General features: G+C 41.1%; 1 protein-coding gene across 1 annotated transcript in view; it reads right to left on the minus strand.

Annotated features, from left to right (window-relative positions):
- Positions 1 to 474: 474 nt before the first annotated feature.
- The window catches only part of klhl3 (kelch-like family member 3), a 28054-nt gene continuing 632 nt past the window's right edge, over positions 475 to 27896 (minus strand). The window contains exons 2-15 of the mRNA XM_084041968.1: positions 24557 to 24718; positions 23635 to 23741; positions 22530 to 22651; positions 19341 to 19503; positions 19099 to 19208; positions 17222 to 17338; positions 15747 to 15896; positions 13661 to 13778; positions 11522 to 11719; positions 8765 to 8866; positions 7807 to 7935; positions 6473 to 6613; positions 5646 to 5789; positions 475 to 5345 (exon numbers count right to left, since the gene is read on the minus strand). Of these exons, the coding sequence (XP_083898094.1) occupies positions 5317 to 5345; positions 5646 to 5789; positions 6473 to 6613; positions 7807 to 7935; positions 8765 to 8866; positions 11522 to 11719; positions 13661 to 13778; positions 15747 to 15896; positions 17222 to 17338; positions 19099 to 19208; positions 19341 to 19503; positions 22530 to 22651; positions 23635 to 23741; positions 24557 to 24718 (1792 nt within the window). The 3' untranslated portion in view covers positions 475 to 5316. The remainder of the gene's footprint in view (positions 5346 to 5645; positions 5790 to 6472; positions 6614 to 7806; positions 7936 to 8764; positions 8867 to 11521; positions 11720 to 13660; positions 13779 to 15746; positions 15897 to 17221; positions 17339 to 19098; positions 19209 to 19340; positions 19504 to 22529; positions 22652 to 23634; positions 23742 to 24556; positions 24719 to 27896) is intronic.

Raw genomic sequence — 27896 nt, forward strand, 5'->3', positions numbered from 1 at the left:
CCTTTGGGCTTGTTTCACCCTGACAGACAAATAATAATTGTTTGGTAAATCAATGTACATATTATTATTATTATTATGTCTCTGTCACTCTCTCTCTCTCTCTGTCTCTCTCTGTCTCTCTCTCTCGCGGTCCGGGTCGAATTGTCCGGTCCAACGGGTCGAAAGCGGGTCGAATTGTCCTGGGTCGAATTATCTGGTGACCGTTTGGAGTAGCCTGGCATTGGCCAGACTGATAACATGGATTCACTCTCACGTTTCTCCCCGGCATCATAACTATACTTCGGCCAATAGGGAGCGAGTATGAGAAATCAGAAAATGATCGGGCCAATCAGTGACTGCGAGAGGAGAGAGGAGAGAGAGACCCTAACAGCTGTAATATAGTTGAGTGAGAGAGTCCACTTAAATGCTTTCACATTTATTCAAGTGCAAAACAGGATTAACAGGAATATATGATTACTAACCAAAAAACCCAGCGGAACAGGTAGAATGAATCAATCAGTTTATTTCAGTGGGTGTGGTGGTAAGACAACAGCTGCAGGCTTGGGTGAACAGGCTCATGGGAATTGTAGTCCATTGCTCATAGTACACATCTCATTATCACAATTAACATTAACCATAGAAACTTATACATTGTGATTCATTTCTTGTACTGCACTGTATTCTCGCATTTATTTTACCTTGTTTTCATTTTCTATTATCCTAACTCTTGTGTATTTCAAAGGCTTTATGAGTTTCTTAATACTTTTGTGTAAGGCACTTTGAATTGCCTTGTTGAAATGTGCTATACAAATAAACTTAACTTGCCTCCTTAAGCCAAAGACACCTGATAAAAATGCAATTCTATTCAATAAAACTATCAAGTAACTCCAGTACTCAGAAACCAGTAAGTGAAGAAATTATTTTTGGCAATACTAAGTGCTTGTTCAGCAATGATGACACAGAACACAGGATTGTTCAACTTTGAAAAAGGTAATTCTTTCTTGAACGTTATATATTAGGCATATCGTCTCTGTCGGGTGGAAACCTTATGTCCAAAACTGTAACTTAAAAAAAAAAAAAAGAGTAGCAGATCTACAAGCTGAAAACTTGCCGCTTTGCACCATGTTTCGAGCTTGCAGATCCGCTTCTTTCTATACTTTTGTAAGCCTGCTGACACAAGGTTAATACTTTTGTGTGACGCTGTAGTATGATCAAGTAGGGTGTTAATTTACAAAAAAAACACAAAAGGTTAAAATATGGATATACAGTTTCTGGCCAACAGCAACGATATTATAAAAGCCTAACATAGGGTGGTCTCCAGTTCTACAACCCTTCGTGTCCCTCATGCCATCAGATGAACAAATACCCAACTGTACTGTACATGTTTAGTTCACATCACGTCCATTAAACTAAGTTGAGATATGTTGTTCACAACCCTGCCAGAGGATATGCTGCTCAGAGTCAAAGATCAAGCTGCGTTCTACATTAGATCATTCTATCGCTTTAAGTAGTCTGTCGGCCATGAGACAAGAAGCCATTTTAATTTTCTGAAGATAACATTTCCAAAGTGCTAAATGCATAATGTGAGCGTTTTTGGAGACCAAGAAACTCCACAGTCCACACAAATCAATTCAAAATACGAATGTTAGTGACATTAAACACCCCTCAACTATGACAACTGACCTCTACATGCGAAATCATCCATTCATGAACCAGGTTAATGTGTTTGCAAGGCTACCCAACACTCAAAACCCAAGTGTTTTCAGGTTAATACTTTGAAATCAAATTTCCCAAATTACTAACTATTGTAATTTCTAGAAGAGGCTGATTTTTGTTCTTCCTTTTGAGGGAAAGGTGTTCAAGACAACAATGTGTTGAACAATGTACTGTTGAGCTGTGCAGAAGTAGCTAAAAAAAAACATTATACATAAGGGTTGTGATGTCTAAATATTTGCCATTATGGATCCTTCATAGGTTTTGCAGTATACATTTTGCAGTAGTTTCTACAGTATATCTGCCACAGTTCTAAGATTAGAAATAGTATCACATTCTAGATAATTGTAGAGATAATAAAATCAGTATTACCTCAGTGATGTTAAAAGTTAGCATTAATATGAGCATAGTATTGCATGGTCCTTCTATCTCACCTGCTTATTGGAACATTTTATGGCTAATGACTCTACTGGCCAATTCCAAGATGATTAAAAAGTCTGTTGGTTTGTTGTCCTATACATTCAGTCCATTCCATTACAGATGAGGATTGGAAGGCGATAGGTCAGTGCCATCCAATAGACAAGACAATCAGAAAGTCAGTCATGTTGACAGACTGGCAGATGTAAAGCCATCAGTGACATAGCCAAATGGAGATGGGTGCACATTAGGGCTAGGCAATTAACCGAAAATATATCCAAACCAACATTTAGAACCAATAACCCACTTAATCTTGCTCATGTACGTTAACAGATAATTCAAGGTTTTCTTTATATAAAAAGTGTTTTAATTTCTTACATATCAATGGACCGTCACGGAAAAAAGTTCAAATGTTTATCGACTAAATCAATAGCGAAAATAGCGGTAGTGATGCGTTGTGAGCTTGTAGATTTTTTTTTATAAATCACTCATTACCGTAATCGTATGATCACGGCTAAAGTTTGAAATAATCATGATATTGTCATATCGCCCAGCCCTAACATCCGTCCGATCAACCAGCCTACCTGCCAGTGCGTAGAAGGGGATTCATACTTTTGTTTTGCGCACAGGTGTCGGCGAATCAAACATAGCAGCTCTACAAGATCACGTGTCGTATGTAAGCGCGGCGTGTTGCCAGCTTGTAGATTTGACATTTTGGATGCATGACACCCGGGTGCAACTAAGCATAACATAGGCTCGACAGTCAGCGTACGTCTCCAGTGCATTAGTAGTAGTGACCTTTGCTTGCATCTACGTGCACCACTGGTTCTCAAAGTCAGGTCCGAGGGCCAACCAGTGGGACCAATTGGACCCTTCAGAGTCTGTAACTCCTGAGAGTGTACAGTGGTTTACGTATGAGACCTGTAAACACTGTAAAAATCCAGTGTTCATTTACCCCATTAAATCCGGGAAAACATCATCAGTGTCACTTTTGCATTTGGCTATTCAAGAATATACAAGATCCCAGCGCGTCACTTCGTGCCGTGCTGCAAGCTTGTACATCTGCATTTTTGAAAAATCTCAGAAAAAGTGTGAGAACTACTGATTTAGACGGCATTTCCGGTCTGGTTGGTGCTACGCTATGGGCTTATATATCTGCTATTTTTTATAGCCAAAGAAAAAAAGAAGAAAAAAACACAGATGCGTTCCCGGTCTTAATGCGTTATTGGATTAACCGAGTGTACAAGTGGAACCAAATGCCCTCTCAGAGTTATAGACCTGTTAGGGTCCATTTTGGACCCCTAGTGGTCCCCGTACCTGACCTTGAGAACCAGTGCTGTACATGACAGTGGGGACATACTGAATACACCCATCACACCCATGATTTGTGCAGAATGTTGTAGTTGATCTCTAGTAGATTATTTAGACATTCCCTTTTCAGAACTTTTACATAGTTGTTTTTTGTTTTTCCCCCCAGAGGAAGTTGATGCAAATAATTATTTCACAAGACAAAAAAAATAATTAAATATGACACTAGATTTGCATATCAGAGTTTCTCTACATTCTTTAAATACTCTTAATAACCCCTAGTATTATATCAGAAAAACTCTAGAAAGTTCAAGTCCCCAAAAGTTAAGAACAGTGTTCTACAATAATGTTAGGCCACAACTCCAATTCATTCAGATGACCATTAAAACAGTTTGGTCCACCGTTTGGCAACACCACCGACGCCACAGCAAGCAGTCAATTAGCTCAAACTGTCCCACAGAACGGCTGTAAAAGGAGAAAAGCCAGAAGCTGTGCATAAATACAGAATTATGTTTTTTAAAATATCTGGCAGATGGAGGTCATCATTTCGGTTGTCGGTTGTTGGCATTTGTTTCTGTTAACAAAGACAATTGTTGTCAGTGTGTGAGCACCGGAGAGAACTGGTGGTCCTTCCATCAGTTAACAGAGTTGGTCACTTTGTCCTCTGCATTACGGAAATGTTCTGTGCCATTTAGCTTAAGGAAGTCATTTCCTAGCCTGGTAAACCCTCCCTCCGGAAATCTCATTTCCATTTGATTTCAGGAGTGAGTCTGGCCTGAACCGCCTTTCTGCAATAATCGCTCTATACGCCGAACTGACGAGCCTATCAGCGTCGTCGCACATCGTTCTGTGATTGACAGCGACAGTTGGCCAATCAGGTGGCGAGTTCGAGTGAGCCCGAATGAAGCCGAGTGCAGCCTGAGAGCCGCCGACAAAAGACGAACGGCAGCCATTGTTGTTGTCCGAGTGCCGTCACTTCTTAGTTTCGTTCTTAAAACGGTCTCAAACTTCTTTTTTGAGGCACGGAATTTACTATTAACATATCGTTTGGATAGAATTTAGTTGTTTAACTTCATATATGTGGTCAATTAATCATGACAGAGCCTATTTAAAAATATAAATTTAGAGAACCGGCAGGGGCGGGGAGTGACACGCATGTATCCCAATAAGGCAACCTATTTTCGGCATGGCCGTCCCAAAAGTCCCGTTGCGTCACATAGTCTGGAGCTCGTCAAAATGAACTGCTGATTGGCTGAAGGGGAAAAACGATCATTGGTTGAAGGGGTTGTCAGTCAACGGTATTACTCCCGCCCAACTCCAGCCCACAGCGAATATTGCAGAAAGGTTCAGGCCAGACTCACTCCTGAAATCAAATGGAAATGAGATTTCCGGAGGGAGGGTTTACCAGGCTAGTCATTTCCCTCCAGCCAATCAAAATCTTTGCAACAGCAGTTCAAAAATGAGGGTTCAGCATCTCAAACTGGACCTGTGACCTGTCAGGGTCAGGTAAGAGACAGGAACAAAGCACTATGGGACCCTGACAGATTGTACATACACCTTTTTGGCATTTGAAGAACCTTCTATCGGAGGATAAAGATTTCACAGAGCTGCTATCGTGTAGCCAGTACTTCAAAATTCAGAACCAGAGCAAAAACATGTCCCTCTCCTGCCAGAATCTCCGCGGAAAGCAGCAAAATTATCACATGGGGCAGTACCCAACCTCGGGGGAAGTACCCCATCCTCAAGTCCTGTTGGCACTCTCCGTTTGGCCAGTGTGCATCTCTGACAGTACTTGTCCATTTGGCAGTTTGTGCCTCAAACCTCAGAGAATCTGAGTTCTGTTGCCATAGTGTTGGTGTTCTGGGGGGGCCGTCCATCAGTGGCCCAGGGGTCCCTTAGTCATAATGGCTTGTCAATCACTGCCACTCCTGCAGGAGAGAGAGAGAGAGAGAGAGAGAGAGAGAGAGAGAGAAAGGCAGACACAAAGAAAGGACTTGTGATAAGATAATATGTTTATTGTCACTGTATGGGACATACAACGAAATTTGGTTTAGTGCACCCAGTTAAAATCATATAGCAGCATCAACAACGAAATACAGATACAGGATCATTATGCCATAAACTGTTAGGTCAGGTCAGTCATAGTCAACATAGTCATCATAGTCTGTTGTGTTTAATACTTTAAAGATCAGTGCGGTTCAGTGTTTTTTGTTGGAGGTTGGATTCACCTGCATAGCTGCGTCCATTGCTCATGTTGGTGGGGACCAAGCTCCACTTGTCCGTGGCCGGGTTGTAGAACTCTACCGAGGACAAGTTACAGGACCCGTCGTCTCCTCCAATCACATACAGCAGGCCGTTGATGGCACACACGCCTGCACATAATCACCATCATAACAACTTTTCATGTGATCACATGCAGACTCTTTTCATGGAATGTTTGGAGAGTGTACACTGTAAGTGGTTATGAGCAAGGATCAATTTGTATTTTTTTATTTTTTTAAACAGGGTTTAAGCGGCGTTCACACCAAGCACGGTAACTATAACAATAACTATGTTGAATAAAAAAATCGTTGGATGGCAGTCCACACCACAACTATAACGGCAACGATAGCCATAAACGATATCGTAATCATAATCAGTTAACCCATTCAATCCAGGAAAGCATCCGTGTCATTTTCTATTTTAGCTATATTATTTATATAGCAAATTGGTTCTCAAAGCACATTAGGCTATTAAAAAATAGCAGATATGAAAGCTCATAGCTTGTAGATTTTTGATAAATCAGTAAAATGTGTGCCAATCTTTGAATATATATATATTTTTTAAGGTGAACATTTAACTCAAATCTCAGGGTCCCTGGAACAAACTATTTTGAGACGAGGGTCGGAGGCCAAATACATATACTTGTGGGGGTCCTTGACATGAATATGTTTTTTAGAACCAATGATATAACAGCATACGTTTTTCAGAAAACTGATTTAGAAGACATTTGTAGAATCGGCCTCAGGTCTTAATGGGTTAACCTAGTCTGCTTGTACATAGCGTGACCTCTGACCTGCGTTGCGGCGACACATGTTCATGTCACACACCAGCCTCCAGGTGTTGGACTGGGGGTCGTACACCTCCACACTCTTCCTGACCAGGGGTCCATCGTGGCCCCCTGCTGCATAGAGCTGACCACCCAGCACACCCACACCTATACGCACGCACGCACACACACGCACACACACACACACACACACACACACACACACACACACACACACACACACACACACACACACACACACACACACACACACACACACACACACACACACACACACACACGAGTAAGCAAAGACATACAAATTATTGTAATATCTATACATGTCATTTTCTTATCCTATACACAAGGATAAAATTAGGATAAAAAAAAAAGAAAGTGCATTTACTCAAGTAATGTACTTAAATACATTTTTTAGGTATTTTACATTTTCAGTACTTTTACTTCTACTCCACTACATCTCAGAGGCAAATATTATAATTTTACTCCACAACAATTATTTGGAAACTTTAGTGACTAGTTACTTTGTAGATTTGTACTATTATTACAAAACATACTTTAACCACTTCAACCATATATACATTTCGGCCATTTGAAAATAGCCGATCTACAAGCTCACAATGCGTCACAATGCAACTTATTGTGAGCTTGTAGATCTGCTATTTTCAAAGGATTTGTATACATTTGAAAACTTTGATAGCAGTACTTTTGTATTTTTACTCAAGTAAATTTTGAATTCCGGACTTTTACTTGTAACAGTATTTCTGCATTGCAGAATTGATACTTTTACTTAAGTACAAATTTTGAGTACTTTTCCCACCACTGATACGCACACACACACACACACACACACACACACACACACACACACAGGAGATAATGAGAAGGCAAGTATAGATAACTTCATTATGTTCTAGTTGTCATACAGTGCAACCGCATGTACTGTACTCAGTATACTGTACACACATATGGAAAGGGACAACACAAAAAACAACACAAACACACAAAATTGTGGGATAGATGTAATAATACTTGTGGTAAATGTATGAGTAGTTTTCCCGTCCTTTATCTGGCCAATCAACTTATCTACTACATCCAGCGACAAAAAACATACTGACTTGATATAGTACAGAATCCATGTAATATGTCCACACACCACAAGATGGTGCTGTTGCTGCAAAATGCCAACATTACATTATATTTCATCATGTTAATGTACTGTAGAGAGAGAGATTTAATGTGAATCTGTGTGTGTGTGTGTGTGTGTGTGTGTGTGTGTGTGTGTGTGTGTGTGTGTGTGTGTGTGTGTGTGTGTGTGTGTGTGTGTGTGTGTGTGTCTCTACCTGCCCCACTGCGTCGTGTGCCCATGTCAGCTACGTAGCACCATTGGTCCGTGACGGGGTCATACTCCTCCACTGTACTCAGACACTGACGGGAGGCACCGTCATATCCTCCTACTGCATACAGCTTGCCTGTGACCAAGACACAAACACATACACATACACATACACATACACACACACACACACACACACACACACACACACACACACACAGTGTGTGCTAGTTACTTATCAATACCGCAATGTAGAAATACTCCTCATAATGTACCTGAGTAAAAGTATTGGCATCAAAATATACTTAAAAGTACCAAAAGTAAAAGTACTCAATATGCAGAATGTTCCATTTCACACGTTTTCAAATGTATAAATGTTACTTTACAACACTGTGCGCGCACACACACACACACACACACACACACACACACACACACACACACACACACACACACACACACACACCTGTCACTAGACTGTTGCTTTGCGCTCCACACATAACATTTGCAAAAGAAAATAAAGAAGATAATTTCGTGCCAGACAGGTGAGGTATTTCACAGTATGAAAGACTGGCAATATTATCCAACAGCAAAGTAAATTCAAAGCCAGTTTACATGCCTTTTCTGGGATGAAAAACTAGCAGCTAAACTGTTAAGGCCTTTGCAGACAGGGTGCGATTATTCGCACGGAAAAAACGTTCAATAACATTTTTTAAATGAACACATGGTTCTCAATGACCTCATGCACACCCCGTGCGGCGATGCGGCGATGCGGCGATGCAATGCGTTTTTTTTTTCAATCGAACCCAGTTCGATTCGTGCGTCTTTTCGCATGTGGTAAAAACTGATTGACTAATCACCCCCTGTGTGCAAAGGCCTTTACTCTGATATGTTCTGAATTCAGATGAAATAATCTGGTATTCCACATGAAAACAAATGCAGAGATACGTTGTTTTTTGTCTTACCGTCGACCACCCCCACCCCGACACTGCTGCGCCGTGTGTTCATGGGAGTGACATACATCCACTCATTGGTCTTAGAACTGTAGGCCTCCACTGTAGACAGGCCTAAGAGAGAGGGAGAGACACCACGGATGAAAAGGGAGAAATAGGCTCTGTGCAAACTGTAACTGTAGTCCCAGGTTTCCAGAAGGTGGCATACCCATTTCCTGTTCATTTTCCCCACCGCTTTGTTTGATTTGTTCAATCAGCAGATTGGAACCTTAAACAAATGTGAAGGCGTCATATGTGTTTCCGGGATCAAATCTGCTGCCGAGCCAATTAAAATAAGTTATGGGAAAATGAACAGGAACAGATATGCCAGGCCAGGACAGTAGTTATGCAGAAGAGGGGCTGATGCCTGATGGAGAAGGAGGGAGAGGGAAAGGAAAGGAAAGAGTGAGTGAAACACAAGAAACACCAAGACAACAATACAGGGATGGACATACGAAGGCAAAGAAGAAGAGAGTGTATGAGCGATCCACCCTCCTGCTGTATTCAGCGTAAACCTGCATTGTGCTCTAGTGCAAGGGTTCTCAAACGCTTTGGGCTCAGGGCACCCCTGTCAATAACTTTTTTCATCCACAGAACTCCTCAATTACAGCACCTTAGATTCACATTATGTTCTGTAAATATGTAAATCTTTCCCCCTAAGATACAGTACGTCACGAGGAAAACTTGAGTTCAGTTTCCATTAGGACAGAAAATAATGTTATACTTGACATCTAACCACAACATTTGCCAAAAATAGCAAATCTACAACGCGTCGCAACACGATGCATTGTGAGCTTGTAGATCTGCTATTTCTGGCAACGAGATTTGGTGTAGATCGAAAAAGAACGGATCAAATAGTTACAGTGCAACCCAGGTATAGGGGTGATAGTGCTATTGATGAATTCCAAATATTATCCAAGTATTCTGCGGCACCCCTGGACTTGCGTCAAGGCACCCTTGGGTAAATGGTGCATTTATACATAAAATGGTGCATATATATAGTGCCTTTATCCAAGACGCTTTACAATGATTGTGCATTACATTCACCCATTCACACACACCGATGGCGGAGGAAACCATGCAAGGCACCAACCTGCTCATCGGGAGCAATTAGGGGTTCAGCGTCTTGCTCAAGGACACTTCGACACTAACTCTGGGGGAGCCCGGCATCGAACCGGGAACCTTCCCGTTCCCAAGCGGCCGCTCTACCTCCTTAGCCACTGCCGCCCCACGGCACTCACTTTGAGAAACCCTGGTCTAGTGGCAATGAAAGAACAAGGATAACACACTGCACATGGAGTGTTACAGTCAAACCATTTAGAACAATGAACCTGCTACTACCTCTGCACACACACACACACACACACACACACACATTACTGATGCCCTACTTTTTTGCATCGCTGACGGGAGCAGCAGTAGCCTCAAGGTGAGAGAAGCTGGCATGTGACTGGAAGGTCATAAGTTCAAGTCCCCAAACCCACTAGGACGTCCGTACATAGGGTGGAAACAAGCAGCTACTGTCGAGGTGACATTGAACGAGTCATTTAATGCTCAGCTGGCCAGCATTAGTCGCGCATAGGGCAGCTCCCAGTGGTCAATGTGCATAAATGAATGAGTGTGAAGGAAGGTAATCAATGATTTAAAAAAGCAATGAAATTTCTAAATGACAATTTAGAGACATTAAGCAGATGTTCTTATCCATAGAGACGAAGTGCAATATCAGAGTAATAGGCATGAACCCAAGTCGACCAACAACGGGGGTAAATAAGAGTGCCAAGTTCTGCCAACAAAACAAGTAAGTGGTACAAAGTAAATAGGATGGCAGATAGACATAGACATAATCAACATAGCATCTGCCTAAATAACATACAAAAAAGATATATATACTGTGCATCTGTGGACAAGCAAACTGCCTACATCGATTTAAATAGTGTACATACACATAGTATTATGTGAAGAAGTAAACAACATACAGTACTACTGGATAACATGACTACTGAGTAACATAACTCCTGTCCCATCTATTTAAATAGGTAACAAAGTAGGACATTCATTTACAAACTAAAAACGTAATGAAAAGTAGAAAAATGGTCTACAATACAAGCCTGACAGCAAACCGCACTTTGGGCATTTAACCAGAACGCTCTTAACCAGAACGACCACAAACCTACCATCAGTCTAAACGATATACTATAAAGAAAATGATAAACTATAGGACACCAGGTAAAGAATGAACCTAGCATCTTTTCTAAATAATCAACATTTTAACATTGTAGCCAAGAAAAACAAGCTTATCCCATTAAGACAGGTCAAGATCTCTGTCATTTTAGATCTCTTTGGCTAATCAAAAATAGCAGATACACAAGCTAATCTATTCGTTTATAGATCTCCTATTTTTTTTTTTATCGTGAAAATGTGCGCAAATCTTTGAATATATTTTTTTTAAAGCAAACATTTGTAAAGTATTTTGTTCCAGGGACCCCCCAGGAAGCAAAGATTTGAGTTACAAATGTTCGCTTTAAAAATATTTATATATTCAAAGATTTGCACAGATTTTCTTAAAAAAATAGCAGATCCACAAGTTCATAGCACGGCACTCGGCGCCACGTTATGAGCTTGTATATCTGCTATTTTTGAATAGCCAAAGAAATCTTAAAATGACACAGATGCGTTCCCGGTCTTAATGGATTAAGTAACAAAAACATGCACACAAACACAGTACACTACCTATGCTTCCATTGAAGCCGCCCACAGCGTACAGAAGGTCCCCGAGCACTGCGGCTCCCAGTGTGCTGCGTCTCTCCTGCATGCTTGCCACTGCGCTCCACTGGTCCCTGACCCCGTCGTACACGTCCACCGTGCGCTCCCGCAACGAGCTGTTGAAGCCCCCGACGCCGTACACCTGACCCCCCATGGACACCACACCTGCAAAGAGGATGGTGAGGGGAACACACGGAAGGGAGAGAAGGAAGAGGAGGACATTGTTCACATCATTCTTTTTTTTATATATATATCTTTGGGGCTTTCTTTTTGCATTTATTTGGATAGTAAAGTCAAAGATGGTTGATTTAGAAAGATAGACCATTCCAATTGGAGCCACTAGAGGCAAGATTTATACACAAATCCTACAAATGGTCTCCTAAGTGGGCGCCGTTCTGGCGGGAGATCTCACGAACGTCCTATGTTTACTGGTGCTAGATCCCGCGAGAGTGTGTTGCTGGGACAGAGAAAGGTTGAGTATAAAGCAGATTTTCTGCAAAACTTTCTTTCTCTCTGAAAAAAAACATTTTAATATGAAAATCTTAGTTCAGTGACCATGGGGCTGAAGAATGGTTCAGAAGCTGTGATCACGTTCACTCTTCCATTGGAAATAATAAGACTCCAACCTGTCCTGCTTCCGGTCTCCTAAAAAGGCATCCACCCACTTCACGCAGCAACGGGAAGTAAACCAGAGAAGGCATGTCTTTCTTTTTTTGGTGTCTTAGGTTAAGTGTAGAGTAACAGGAAACGGGGAGAGAGACGGGAAGTGACATGCAGCAACGTTCGTCGAGCTCGGGGATCAAACCTGCTTCTCACTCTCAGAGCCTACATATGGTATGCACCTTAACTCTTTGCCTGCCATGGATGTGTTAACATGTCGAATTCTGCCATGGCTTTCCCTGCCAATGATGAGTTTTGAGGAGTTTTTGTATTCAGTGGTTTCCCACTAGATGGCGCGGTTACCTATCCTATGGATGATGCTTTCACTGACAGACTCCCAAATGACATAATTAAAAAAAGTAAAAGCTTGTTTACTTTCTGTTTATTTCCTGCAGTGAAATGGCTATATTCTCTGCTAGATCTTCGTTCCTCCTGCTTTACGGCAAAACAAGCCTCATTGAAACGGCCATAGCTCTTGAATGGAGGATCGCGACCGGACAATATATTTTTTCCTCTACTTTCCTCTAACACCGTGCGTGTGATGAGCTGATCTCCGTGAGGACGGCGGTCACAGAGAATATTCCAAGATTTTTCAACGGTATAGTAAAATAGGTTTAACAGTTACTCAAACCGACCGGTGATAATAAAACGTGATCGATAATCGATAATTGAATTAAATAATCGATTAACCACTTGAACTCCGGCATCCAACATTAGCCAACAATAGCAGATCTGCAAGCTCACAATGCATCACATTGTGAGCTTGTAGATTTTTGGTGAAGAGATTTTTTGACTTAACTTTAACTTTTTGCAAATCTTTGAATATATATTTCTTTAAAGCAAACATTTGTAACTCAAATCTTTGCTCCTGGAACAAAATATTTTGAGATGGGGGTCCGCGGCCAAATACATATAATTTTGGGGGTCCTTGACATGGAAAAGTTTGAGAAGCACTGTTCTACAGTAGGTGGTGATGGACATGGTTTAATATACAGTACATGAGATCATGAGGCAAAGTACAATAACACTCAGGTCGATGGCAACCACTCAGGTCTGTTCTGCCAACGAACTCAGGGATCAGACATAGTTATACTTGTTGCTACAAGGACAAGCTGTACCATAACAAGTCAGGCTGTACCAAAACAATAGCCATCAAGCCTAAATTCTTCCTCATAGGTGAAACGTTTTAAAAACATTTCACAAACGTTAAAAAAACACACTTGTCAATTATTCGATTAATCTAAAAAGTAATTGATCGAATAATCACTAAGAAAAGAATGGATAGTTGCAGTCCTACTTTCTATTACGGTTGGGATCCTTTAGAATTTTTTGAGGGGTTCCAAATGAAACCTTACAGGACTGCAACTCTGAGAGTGTACAAATGGAACCAAATGGACCCGTTTGCACACTCTCAGAGTTAAGACGGTTCTGGAAACGGACACTGACCTGCACGACAGCGTCTGGACGGGAGGTCTGCTACCTGGTACCAGCGGTCTTCTTGGAAGTCATAACACTCCACACTGCGGATGGCCTTAGGAGCCTGACCCCCGACCACAATCATCACCTACACACACACACACACACACACACACACAAACACACTTGATCAAAGCGTTGTTGTCGGGCAGAAATCTCCATATTCTAACTTTTTGTTGGTGTAAATGAACGCCCTACTTGATCATACTAGTGTCACACATCAAAAGTAGCAGATCAACAAGCTGGAAACTTTTGAGCCTTGAACAGATCTGCTACTTTTGCCATTTTTGAATTTGAATCTTGATAAGTAATATTTTTTGGACATATGAGGTTTCCACCGGTCAGAGACGAAAGTTGGTCCGCTAGTGTAGAGGTCCTCAAACGTTTTCATATCTAGGACCCCTAAAGTGATACGTATTTATTTGGCCGCAGACCCCCCATCAGAAAACATTTTGTGTCAGGGACTATTATATAAAGGGAATAAAAATAAAGAAAATAGCCAATTACAATCTCTCAATGCTTCACGAAGCGTTGTGAGCTTGTAGATCGGCTACTTTCATCATTTCTGCACAACACTGTTGTGCGACAAAGTATAACAACAAAGTATTAAGTGGTTAATCGATTAATTGATACATATAAAATATAAAAATATATATTCAAATAAATACACTATACAAGATAGGGTAAGTGATATGTTTTGGTTAAAACAAAACGTTTTTGGGTTTTTTTTGTTAAAAGGTTAAAGATAATTACTATAGAGTGTTTGTTCAGTAACAGGGGTCTCCCCGTCTCTCCAACCCTTTAATAAACAGAAAATACATTTTCAGGTAGGTGACAACATTTCTGCCAATCAGGAGAGTTGAGAACCCATTTATCAGCATTTTTATAAAGTTTCAGATGCAATTTTGTCTGCTCATTTCTTTGTGTCATACTTCCAATTTCACTTTTCACTATCCTGATTGGATAAAATTGGTATCCCGAACATGCATTTTCTGTTTAATAAAGAGCTGGAGAGACATTCCTGTTACTGAACAAAATACTATAGCAGTGGTAACCAACCTTTTCAAGCCCACTTTTTATTCCAATGTGTGAGCCGAGATCTACCACTACAAATGATGGGCCAAAAAACACTTACCAAGACATTATTATATTTACGTTTGCAATTTCTGACAGGCAGTATGTGGCAACATACATCCACACAAAGGATAGTAGTCTAAATAAGAATAAACATGGAAAGCTGTGTAATCAATGCCAAAATATTTTAAAAAAATACAACAAAAAACTTAAGTGTGCACTTTTTTGTATTTTTAAATAAAACAAATTAAAACTCAAAAGGGACATTAAATAAATTGATAGGCTATTAAGCCTACAGATATCTTCTCTTCAATGCTAATATTGAGTTTCACAGTTCAATGACTATGATTGATTGAAGGGTTTGATACAAAACCAACTATTTGACTCATGTCACAATTCTATTATTGGACGCACGTCTGCGATGCGTCCAATAATCAAGCATAAAGTTTAGTTTTGGTGGTCCAAGCTGAACTAGCCGGTCAAGTAAAACAACAGTAACGTTGCTGGCACGGGCCAGCCGGCAGCCTGAGTGCAGAGTACAGTCAGCCACAGACAGCCAGAGCGCTACGCAGTACGCAGCGAGCAAATGTAGCTTATTGCTCCTCTCAGACTGGGTCAGTCCACTTTCAATAATTTGAGGGGTTATATGAGCAGCCCCTGCCTCTTTGGACTAATCCTAATTTTTACTGAGATCGGATTGGCTCTCCTCACGGCTTCAACAGATACCAGACTGGGCTTCATGCCAGAGCCACAGCGCCGGCATTGAAAAGAATGGCCGCGCAATACACAAATCTATATGTGTATTGCGATCGAATGTGCCGGCCTTGACGATCGACAAGTACTTGAGTACTATCAGAATATATAGCTATTTAACACTTATTTTAACCAGAAAATGACTTGCCCTACCTTTAATCAAAAAGGTAAGTGATAGAAAAAGGGATAAGAAAATAATGGCTAGCCCTAAACGGTGTGTGTACCGTACCTTTGGTATACTGATAGGTGTGCGTGGTCGTGTCCTATCGGTCTTTATAAGGTGCCTCTGGTCAGCTGGCAGTAGGTGATATTTCATGGCCTCTATGAGGAAATCCTTGCAGGTGTTGTTGTTCTTGATCAGAGCTTCCTCCTCCACGATCTGACAACCCAAGCAAACAATACATTTACACTTGACTTATGATGGTAGAAGTTAGGGCTGGGCAATCAACAGGAAATATATCAATATATATAATTATATACCGATTTATATAAGCAAAAACCAACTTAATCTTGCTCATGTAGGTTAATCGAATAATCTTTTTTTCATTTCTTTTTTTATACATCAGTCGACATGAAAAAATGTGAATAGATCTTTTTATAATCAACTAAACTAAATCAATGATTCTGATTAACCACGTTACCCTGTATTATACTTTGTTGTACAATGGTGGTGTGCAAAAATAGTGACAATAGATCTACAAGCGCACAGTGTAGATCTGCTATTTCCACTTTGTAAATCTTAACCGAGGCAAACGTTTGAAATAATCGTGACAATGATTTGAAGTCATTTCGCTCAGCCCTTCCCAAGGTCAAAAAAACATACAATGCATGAAAACAGGCAGGGGATCAGAGGGACACTGTGACATAAAGACATAATGGCCTGGTGAACAGATCAACTCTGGGGCAGTCTCAATAAAACTACAGGCCTCAGACTATACGTCTCAACAGAGACGATACCAGAGGACAAAGGAGATTGGGGAGAGATGATTAGATCAAAAGCAGAGGAGAGTGGGAGGAGGAGAGTATTGGCTCTTTTCCACTACAAAGGGTAAGCCAAGACCTTCCATAACCTGAAACTTAACAGAATCTGTGTAGTTCTATGATGTTTTTTTGTTTAAGCTTCCATTATAACCAGAACCGGGGAGGTACGTCATAATCAAGACTCGGAAAAAGACAAAAATAGCAGATCTACAAGCTCACAGCGTGACGCAACATGGTGCACTGAGAGCTTGTAGATCTGCTAAGTGGTGTCAAGTGGTCAGATGGGTGGGCCACTTGCAATTTCAGAGCATGTCTATTTTAAAGATCAATCAATTAATTGCGTTCCGCCTTAGATCAATGGAACTAACATACTATTATGTTATTATTATTACTAAGTTCCTATTTATTGGTATAATACTGAAAACAAAATGGTCAAGGTTTCAAAGAAAACATAGTATGACTTTTTTCTCCATAATTCTTTTAAATAATTAATGTTATATTATCATGCTTTGCTAATTATTTGAGGGCCCACTTGCAGTATCCTCAAGGCCCACAGGTTGAGAATCACAGACTTAGTTCTCGTAGAGGAGAAGAGCCCATATGTTTACCTGTACCAGGTAGTCCCTGGACTAGTTCTTGTAGAGGAGAAGAGCCCATATGTTTACCTGTACCAGGTAGTCCCTGGACTAGTTCTTGTAGAGGAGAAGAGCCCATAATGTTTACCTGTACCAGGTAGTCCCTGGACAGCAGAGGCAGTCTGACGTGCTCCATCAGTTTGGGCATGTGCTCCAGACGAGACTCTTTGTCGTTTTTTATCCACGCTATCATCGCCTCAAACACCTGAGAGATGGATCCAACATTATAGACAGACAGAGGGAAATACAGAAAGATGGAAAGAAATGAAATGGAGAGAAATGGACAAAAGAGAGGCTATGGTGTTAAAACAGATTATTGAGTCCAAATTCAATAGCCCCTCCAGTATTTTGAAGGGTTTTCCGTGTTTAATTCGTCCCAGTGATTCCAGAGACACCACAGACCATATAGATAAATAAGAGCATTTTGAGGATGAAGTTCAAAATTGTAGGCTTTAACGGAATTTGGATAAAAGAGATTAGACCAAGCCCATCATCTAGACTTCAGGACTGTGACTGCCAAGTTGAACATCAAATCCAAACTCTGCCATTTTGGATTTTATTTATAAACATGAATCTGGTGTATTGTTTCAGTACAGGTAGTACAGTCAAAGGTTATGCTAAAAGGATAACACGAAAAGCTCCATTGTGGGCCATTGTACTCAATTCATCAGTAACACATATACGGTAATACATACAATACAATACATCTTGAAGAAAACTCAGCAGCATCATAAGATATATACAGAGAAAGGAGGGTTGGGGCAGGGGCAGAGGATGCTACTACCAAGGTGTTCAGGGAGTTAAACTATGCTCAATTCAGACAGAAGGCCAAAAGTTATTTTGGACCTTCGTACAGTCACATTCACTCCTGGGACGTCCCCTGTACAAGTCAGTGCACATTCCAACCCATGGACTTCCCCTTCAGTTTCAAGGATACCAAATCAAATCTTTATAGAATCTTCTATCAAATCTGTTGATCATTCTATTTCAGTGGTTCTCAAAGTGGTGTCCAGGGACCGTCTGGGTTCCTTGAGGGAGTTTCAAATGGACCCGTACACGGGTCTGTAACTGTGAGTGCGCAAATGGAACCAAAACCTTTGGTTCCATTTGTACACTCTCAAGAGTCATGGGGGTCTTTTAACCCATTGATACCTGGAACGCATCTGTGTCACTTTAGATGTCTTTGGCTATTCAAAAATAGCAGATATACAAGCTCATAGCGCGGCACCAAGTGCCGCGCTATGAGCTTGTAGATCTGCTATTTTTGAAAAATCGTGAAATTTTTTTTTTTATTTTTATTTTTCAGAAAAACTGTTAGGATTTTGAAAATGTTTAGAAGCGGCCTCAGGTCTTAATGGGTTAAATCAAAACGTTTGAGAACCACTGTTCTATTTCATTCAGACACATATTGCGAGGCCTGTCTGTCTGTTTGTCTGTCAAAGCCCATTTTATACTTCAGTGACAATAACTGAGGCTTGAGCCTGCCGTCACCGTGGCAGATGTTGCTATAGTCTGCTGTGACCAGTAGGATGTCACACAGCTGCTCCCCTCAATCACTCTCTTCCTGTTGACCAGTGAACACAGCAGACAAGATGTGTCACTGCTTGGAACGAGCTTCTCGCCAGTGTCAGGAAATCAGACAGTAGGAGGGGGAGTGAAGACTCAAAACTCATGACAGCTTACAATCGGTCTCAACTCTCCGTGAATGACGCATGCACACACACTTACGTATGTTCCTGCGTGCACACACAGTTGTCCTATCTACCCGATGTGTGATACATTTGTACTTCCAGGTTTAGACGATCTTTTGGAAACACTAAAACCTCTGGGTTGAAAGAGCTTCATAAATCAATGTGACTTCAATCAGACAGGTGCCCAGGCACCAGTAGGCTCCTGCACGTACCTAGGTGTGTTTGCACGTGCCTGGGTGTGTGTGCACATGCCTGGGTGTGCATTTATACCTACCTTCTCCTCAGTGGAGACTGTCAGTTTGTCACTGGAGATGAGGCTGCAGACATGCAGAAGGGACAGACCAAGGAACTCCTCTCCCTGTACAACCTCCACAAAATGCTGCTCTGTAGACACACGTACAAACAATTAACATACACAAATACATGCATGATAAGGGCTACTTCGACATTTTCCTGACAAACTCTGCATAATGACCCCCCCCCCACACACACACACACACACACAAAGTCACTGACCAGCATATGAATGAGCCTGGTTGAGAAGCTGTGTACAGGCGTGCAAGTCGGCGAATGCCCTGATGCCGAGACAGTTTGTGGGGTGGAGCTGAGACTGGAGGAACTCGCAGCACACCTGGCGAACATCCATCAACTGGAGCAGGCTGGCTGCTGGCAGCAGAACCTGGCAAACATTTAAGTCCAAAGTATGACTTTATTATAATATGACGTTTATCAATTTGGCAAAGCAGGCAGTTGGCTATGAACTCCTCTGACCTGACCAATAACGTATCTTCCAATCCAGTATCCTGGTCACTTAACTGATCTACCAGCCAGCCGGCCAGCCAGGGAGTCAATCGGGAAAGTTTAAATAAACAATACAAAAATGTTGTAGCCATCCACAACAAAATACAACTGCATGTGTCATGTCTCTTTCCCCTCACAAGACGGATGTCATATTTTCAGAGATACTGTATAGCGTCAGGCTGACATAACAAGAACGTTTTTTTTATGATTGGTTCAACGTTTTTAGTGTGGTGCTTTGTCATGTAATTTTTTTGTTAACACACCACGTTTGCTGCCATTCATTTTTGACTGCCGAATCACTGGAACAAGTTGTCAAAATGTACATCTGAACGCAGGACTCTCTCCATAAGCTAATGTCCATGCTTCGATATCACTACTAGTCATTGTTTTCACACAAGTCATACCACCTTGTGTAAAAAAATAAAAAACCTACAACTATTCCTTTATCGTTCAGCCAGACATTCCACTAATGAGTAAAGCTTGTAGATCTAATATTTTTGGTGCTCAACACTGGCGCAGGCTTAACCCTGCCAATGACGCTGCCAGCGGCAATTTCAGGCTAGACCGAGTCTAGCCTGAAATCAGTCAGCCATTCAATCATCAGTCCATCAATAGTCAGTCAGACAGTCAATATTAGTCACCCAGTCGGTGTACTGTTGATGGTGCAGTGCTGCCATTTGATACATCTATATACAGGCTACTTAACTAGGTCAGAGAAAGACAGAGAAGAGGCTCTGCTCTGAAAAGCCCTGCATTCTCTCACACAGTCTTACCTTGTGTTTTTCCCTCTCTCTTACACTGCCCCACACCCTCTCTCTCGCACTAACACACAGCTTTACCGCTTTCACTCACCCTGTGTGTGTGTGTGTGTGTGTGTGTGTGTGTGTGTGTGTGTGTGTGTGTGTGTGTGTGTGTGTGTGTGTGTGTGTGTGTGTGTGTGTGTGTGTGTGTGTGTGTGTGTGTGTGTGTGTGTGTGTGTGTCTCTCTCTCTGACATTTTCTGCCCTGGGGCCTTCTGTCCTAACAGAGAGCATGGACATGACTGGGACTCTGCTTTCAGCAGCTGTAACACGCTTACACATTCTTGCATGCACGAATGCATGCTCACACACTCTTCTCTTTTTCCTTTCAAAATAGCAGATCTACAAGTTCACAATGCGTCCTGATATGTGAGCCAATAGGTTGGCTATTTTCGTTCATTCATCTTCTACCACTTATCCTGATTCGGGTCGTAGAGGTGGTAACAACAACTGGGACTCTGCTTTCAGCAGCCGTGACACACAGACATGCGTGCTTCTGGGTGCAGCACATGGTGGTCACAGTGGTTGATGCAAGTAGAACGTCCTTCAGGTCCAATCTAAAATGGCAAGCGACCAATAGACAATTCTAGGATCAGCCCTGAGCCCTGATGGTATTACTGTGATTGAAGAACGATAACCAAAACATATAACAGTTCTAGGATCACCCCCGATGGTATCACTGCATTAGAACGACAAAAGATTGAAGAACGATCACAAAACGTTCTGCATTAAACGTTATTATGCATTGAACAATGCATAATATTCTTCCATAATATGGTTTGCGTTCATGCAAGCAGCACATACACAAGCAGTCAAGACATGATTGAAAGAAAATGAGCGAAAATGAGCTGTCTTACTGAAAGTTGTACCCACACACACACACACACACACACACACACACACACACACACACACACACACACACACACAAGCCCACTGTTAACAGTGAGAGGATTTCCTGTTTCTCTCCATGCACACTTCCTGTACTAATAATGACAGGAAGTATCCTGCCTGCTGCCATGGACACTGGCTACAGCCATTTGTCTACAAATATTTTCATGCCACCCAAATCCATAACAACCTAACCCTGTGCATTCACTATGGGCCCCTTGAGGCAGCGTTCTTATGTCCCTCGCAGGCAACCTTTTGGTCCTTAACAGCCAATACAAGTCTAGGCTGAAGCCAACGGTTAACTACTACACCTTCGCGGCCCACACTAGGTTTGGAAAAAAAAAAAGACAGGCTTGTGATGTAAAAATCTTTGTCACTTTTCGGATCATATCTATCTATCTTGATTAAAAACACATCCAAGATTGAAGAAAAAAGGGGGAAAAGGATAACAATAGGTCTAGTGTTGTGGTTTAGAACATGGATGTTCTATAACTACGACACTATCATAGTCACATTATCACTTTTATCCTGAGACCAACCAGCCTGGTTTACAGACCAAAAAGGTCAGAGAAATGTGTGACCAGTCACATTCTGTGATGTTAGAGATCGAAGATTAGGATTAACAGGAAAAGAGCTATTTCCTTAAAAGTCTTTTTTTTATATATATATTGGCAGAACTCTCTTTGCATGCATTCGTGTATGTGCTAAAAGAGTTGATTTTGAGACCTGGTACTTCCTTCAGTGAGTGTACATGGAGACAGAGAGAAAATGTCATTTCTATTTCCCAGTCACAAGAGCGACAGATAAAGATGCAAGACAATATTTAGTGTTATATCATGGCCATGGTAGCTACACAACCCAATTTGATATCCAACAACAGTTCAACAGCACTTTAAGAAAGTGCAACTTATAGTACATACTGAACTTGCTCTCAGTCAGTCCCACTGTAAATTCAACTGAAATTCCCTTTCAGGTTGAGAGAGGACAAGACAGGAAGTGCTTCAGAAAGAGAAAGACCACATGAGGATATGGGAACTTAGGAGAGCCCTGCTGGAGGGTATGACAATTAGAAGCTGTAAATAAATAACAATAAACGTTAAAAGTACGATTCAAAGCTGTGTTGGACAAGTGTTTTATAAACACTCAAGTACAGTAGATGCCTGGAAGCCATGAATCAACAAGAATTGTCCCGTCTCCTTAACACTTAAACTGACCTGTACGTTGTGCTCTGTGACCTCTATCTCAGCCGTATAGATGTAGTCCACCAGTGTCCTCAGCGTTCCACCATCCACCTCTCTGATCTCCACCTGCTGGGCTTTACTTTCACTCATATCACCTATGCACCGCAGTGCGCACGCACGCACACACGCAATTCTGTTGTTAAGCCGTGACGTAAATGTATTATAATGTTGTTAATAATAATAAATAAATATGTATATAAATATATCTCTGCTGTCCGGCAGCAACCAGCTAACTCCAAATTGTAAATTTTTCAGGAAATGACAAAAACAGGAGTTAGAAGGTTTTGTTCATCATTGATAAGAACAGCTGAATGGACCTCCAAGCTCACAATGAGGTTTGAGGTCAAAGGGGGTGGAGCCTGGAGTCAGATGAACCAGCTAACTACACCCCCCTTTGGTGAACTTAGCTGGTTTAGCAGAAAGTTTGATTATCCAATGGGGTTAGCTGGTTTTGTCAGAAGCGCTTTTTAATACTTTTCATTGGTTCAATAATTTTTTAATCAACACACAGACGTAAAGGGTGTTCAATGGCCCTGTTTTATGGGAAAAAATGCAAAAGCCGAAAAATGGAGTTCGCTGGTTCCTGCCGGACAGCAACGATATATATATTAGCCTACTTTTAACTGTCTATGATATTAGCATTAAGACCCTTAATATTAACCCTCAATGGTTCTATTCTGAAAAGGAGGTTATTGTAAAAAGATTTACGGGTTCCGACATGTTTGTTTACAATGAAGAGTCGACGACGCTCGGTGCCTCTTGGACCCGGAAGTGACTACAAAAAGACGTCAAAAAAACGAATTACATTTAAAGAAAAAAGTAACTACTGTGCAACAATATATCAATTTCATGCTAGACTGGCCATCTTTGAAGCCTGATTTATTTATTTATTTACTTAGTGGCGTGCCAAAAATAGCAAGCTCACAAACGCACCATTCCCGGCACGCAACCAAGTATAAATCAGGCATAACATTGTGATGACACGCCATCACGGATCATCTCACACTTTTCCCCTTGAACAGACATCCTGTAGTGTATGGTAATGAGCTGCAGTGGCCTGACTACAAACTAACTGTACCTGTGAACATGGCACAGAAGTAGGGACTACAGGAGGCTAGGACCACCCGGTGAGCTGGCACCTCCACGCTGCCCGCTACCAACTGGACATCACATAAAAGGTTTTTACTGCAAGGAGACAGGGAGAAAGGGAGGGAGGAGGAAAGAAAAACAGTAATAGCAAGAACAATGAAGGAGACAAATAATCAAAGCGGATAGAAGAGAGGTGGAATAGGAGAAGAAAAATGGATGGAGAAAGAATAATGAGACAGTAAGCCTTATTTATATGCAGTCAACAAATAAATAAACAGTAAAATTGACAACGGATTGATAAATGCAGACAGTTGCTTTGAGATGATGACTGTATGGCAAAGGTTGCTAAATGAGGGCTAGGGCTGTCACGATTATTTTACTTGATGATTAATTGTCATACAAATAATTGCGATTAACGATTTAATTGTGTGGCTTTTAGGCCTTGTAAACCAAAGTTGCACGGGGCAGATATGACAAAAACTTAAATAAGCAAAGAAATTACTGACAATGACCAATAAGCAAAATAAATCATGTATTATGGCCAAAATACATCAAACTTTATATTTTAGGCGTATATGTTACAAAATAGTGGAAATAGCCAATCTACAAGCTCACCAGGCGTCGTGAGCTTGTGGATCTGCTATTTCCACAAGTTTTGAAAATGTTTCAAAATGTATAAACCTTTCTTAATATGGAAACGATTATGACGATTATGCAAAGAATTAGTACGATTATCTCAAATAATTGACATTAGGTGATTATGTAATAATTGTCACAGGCTTAATGCGGCCAATGCATTTCTCAAATTCTACTATACTTGTAAAGACCATTAACCCTTACAAGCAATACAAGTGCAAACACACATGTGCACACACGCACACACACACACACACACACACACACACACACACCTCCTCAGGTCATTCATGAGCTGGAATGCCTTTCTGGTGTGTGTCTGGTTGAAAGTGTGCATCCCTCCATCCACAGCGTCCTCCTCTGAATCCCCAGTAGTTGAGTTTGGCCGCGGTGAGCCTGCAGTGGCCATGCGGCTGGTCAGACAGGACAGGCAGTGTCTGGATCATTGAGGAAAATAATGAGCTTAGAATTAGAAAAACATACAAAAGCATATGTACCCTTGCATTTATTAAAATAAATCACACTTTTCTCTGAAAAATGTTGTCATTAAAATATATTTTATTATTCATATACAAAAAAGTCTGTCTCTGGTTTGCAACATAACAAAACAAAGATGTTGTGAAAAATGACTGAATTCTTGATTATTCTTGAAGACATTCTAAAATAGCTTGACCAAAATTATTGGTACCCTTTAGAACAGGGGTCTTCAACAGACCCCTAGGGGGTCCTCAGAGCTACTATAGGGGGTCCAGCAAATCTTTGTGTGATAGGATTTTTTTTTACATTAACCACTTGAACCCTAGTATTCCTTTTCTGAGGAGAACTCCAAAGCCAAAAGATCGGCTATTTTTGGCAAAGAGGTATAGGTGTAGAGGGAAAAAAGAGCAGACCAAGTAAAAAAAAAAGTTTAATCTGCAACACAATTGTATACAATATAGAGGGGGTCCCCTGCTTCATCTCTCTCTCAGCTAGGGGGTCCTTGGCCTGAAAAACATTGAAGACCCCTGCTTTAGAAATTGTATGAAATAATTGTACTGTAGTGAGTACATAATCAGATACATAATCATTCACTCAATCTGCTGCTTTGTGCCACTGGGTGTATCACATTGAACGTGGAAGGAAAAGCAGAGAGTGGTGGAGATTAGAAAAGGGTAATAATAGCCAAGCATGGTCAACATGGTCAAACACAAACCAGCTCAGTGGCCTTGTGGTTAGAGTGTCCGCCCTGAGACTGGGAGGCTGGGGCTCAATCCACGACCGGGTCATACAAAAGACTATAAAAATGGGACCCAATACCACCCTGCTTGGCACTCAGCATCAACATACTATGCCCAGGGAATGTAGTACATCACGCTGCCTCACGCTACAGAAACAAAAGATAGGCTCTTATGGGCCACATGGCTCGGCAAGGCTCACTACTTACTATGGTCAACATAAAAGGTTACAAGACCATCTCCATAGAGCTGGGTGTTCATGTGACCACTGTTGCTAATATTGTTAATAAGATAAGCCCATGGGACTGTTGCAAACATCTCTGCACATGGTCACAAGAGGAAAATTGGCCCACGATTGCACAGAAAGATAGTATGAATGGTCGAGAAGAACTTCAAAACAGATCCATGCTGATCTTCAACCTCAAGATACAACAGTTTCCACCTGCATTATCTGATGTCTGACACAACAAACTGGATTAAAATTTACCAAAATGCATGTTGAAAAGCAACATTCCTTCTGGGAGAATGTTCTTTGCACCATCTCTGTGTTCATAAAATACAAAACAAAGCTTTAAAAAAAAACAAACACCATGCATACAGTGAAACATAGAGCAGACTCTAGAGTGATGTTTTGGGGATGCTCTGCTGCCTCAGGCACTAGGCACCTTGACTCTGTGCAGGGCACAGTGAAATCAGAAGACTGTCAAGGCATTCTGGAACCCAGTGCCAGAAAGATGTGCCTGTGTTAGTTGCAGGATGGACTTGTTCTGACCCGAAACGTTTTGATTGATTGATTGATTGATTGGTTGATTGAATACTTTATTAGAAATGTAAACAGCATGTGGTACAGTCAAACACTAAGGCTAAAATGGTAACACAACAAAGTCCTGGGGACTTGAGGTCTTGGGACAAAAAAAAGCAAGCCACGAACTGCTATGAATCCCATTTAATATCTGTAGAAATAGCTGAACCTACTGTAAAACAACTGAGAGAATTGGATCAGTTTGATCAAGACGAGTGGGGTAATGTAGAAATCGTATTCAGTTACACTAAGCTTTTGATTACAAGTAATGCCTCCAAAAGGATGTGCCACAAAATATTAAGTGCCAATATTTTTGTCCTGTATATAGATGTACATCAAAAGCCGAGTATATGTTCTAGTCCATGCTAAATAATGATGGATAGTACTTCTGGCAGTTTTATCTTGAGTCACTCATACAAAAGATGACTGAGACAATGTGTGTGGCACCAAGTAGCCTAGGCCCTAGTATAAAGGCCTTTTCAATCATAACAAGAGGACCTCTTTAATCATTATATATGTATATATATATATAGATATAGATATAGAGAGAGAGAGAACGGCTGGCTGGATTAGATGATAAACAATGACTGAAAAATAACAAACAACAATTAAAAAAGCTCAGTTTATTCATGTCCCTGAAAAGTTTTTGTGCAAGTGGCTGCAAAATACATCATCCAGAACAGAACGCTAGTATGAGTGGGGTTTACTTTCGAATAAACTACACGCCACCATCCGTTCCATAGTTCCACAACAATAAGTCAAAGGAATACACAGACATGACAAACCTTGGGAGCCTTGACAATGCACATCTGGACATGTCAACTTCATCAGAAAAAACGTTGCGGTTCTCTGAAAAATATGCCTCTAAACCTAAACTAATACAAACAACTCTGAGATCATTCAAACATGATGTGCATCACTATGCTTCATGGAGCACAGCGTCTCTCCTCCTCACACTATTCAGCAGTGGTGTAAGGTAACTAAGTACATTTACTTAAGTACAATTGAGGTATTTTCTACTTTTACTTTTCTGTCCTTTTACTTCTCCTCCACTACATCTCAGAGGCAAATACTGTACTTTTACTCCACTACAATTATTGTATGCATTTGAAAACTTGTGAAATGGGACATTCTGCATAATGAGTACTTACTACTTTTGGTACTTTAAGTACATTTTGATACCAATAATTGTAACAGCGTATTTCTACATTGCTGTATTGATAATTTTACTTAAGTAACAAATGTGAGTACTTTTTCCACCACTGCTATTCAGGGTGGGAAGAAGGATGCTGTCACCATATGGGTCATCATCACTGGCAGCCACCTGCCACCAGAGCCATAAATCCTGATCTGATTCACGACAATCAAACATAATTCTCCTGTGTGTGAGACACTGTTGGTTGTGGTAATATTGTTCAGTTTCATTGTATGTCCTTGTCTTGGGGTCCGTTATTGTGACGAGCTGCTCAGCTGGCTAACGTTACCTCTTAACGTCGCTAACAGGCTAACTTTACTGTCAACATTCAAATAACTCAAGTCGTTATCGTCACAAAACACTGATCAGCGTATAAAGTAGTCTGCCCTAACAATGAACCAAAC

Source organism: Gymnoscopelus microlampas, assembly GCF_963454915.1.
Source record: "Gymnoscopelus microlampas genome assembly, chromosome: 18".
NCBI lineage: Eukaryota > Metazoa > Chordata > Actinopteri > Myctophiformes > Myctophidae > Gymnoscopelus > Gymnoscopelus microlampas.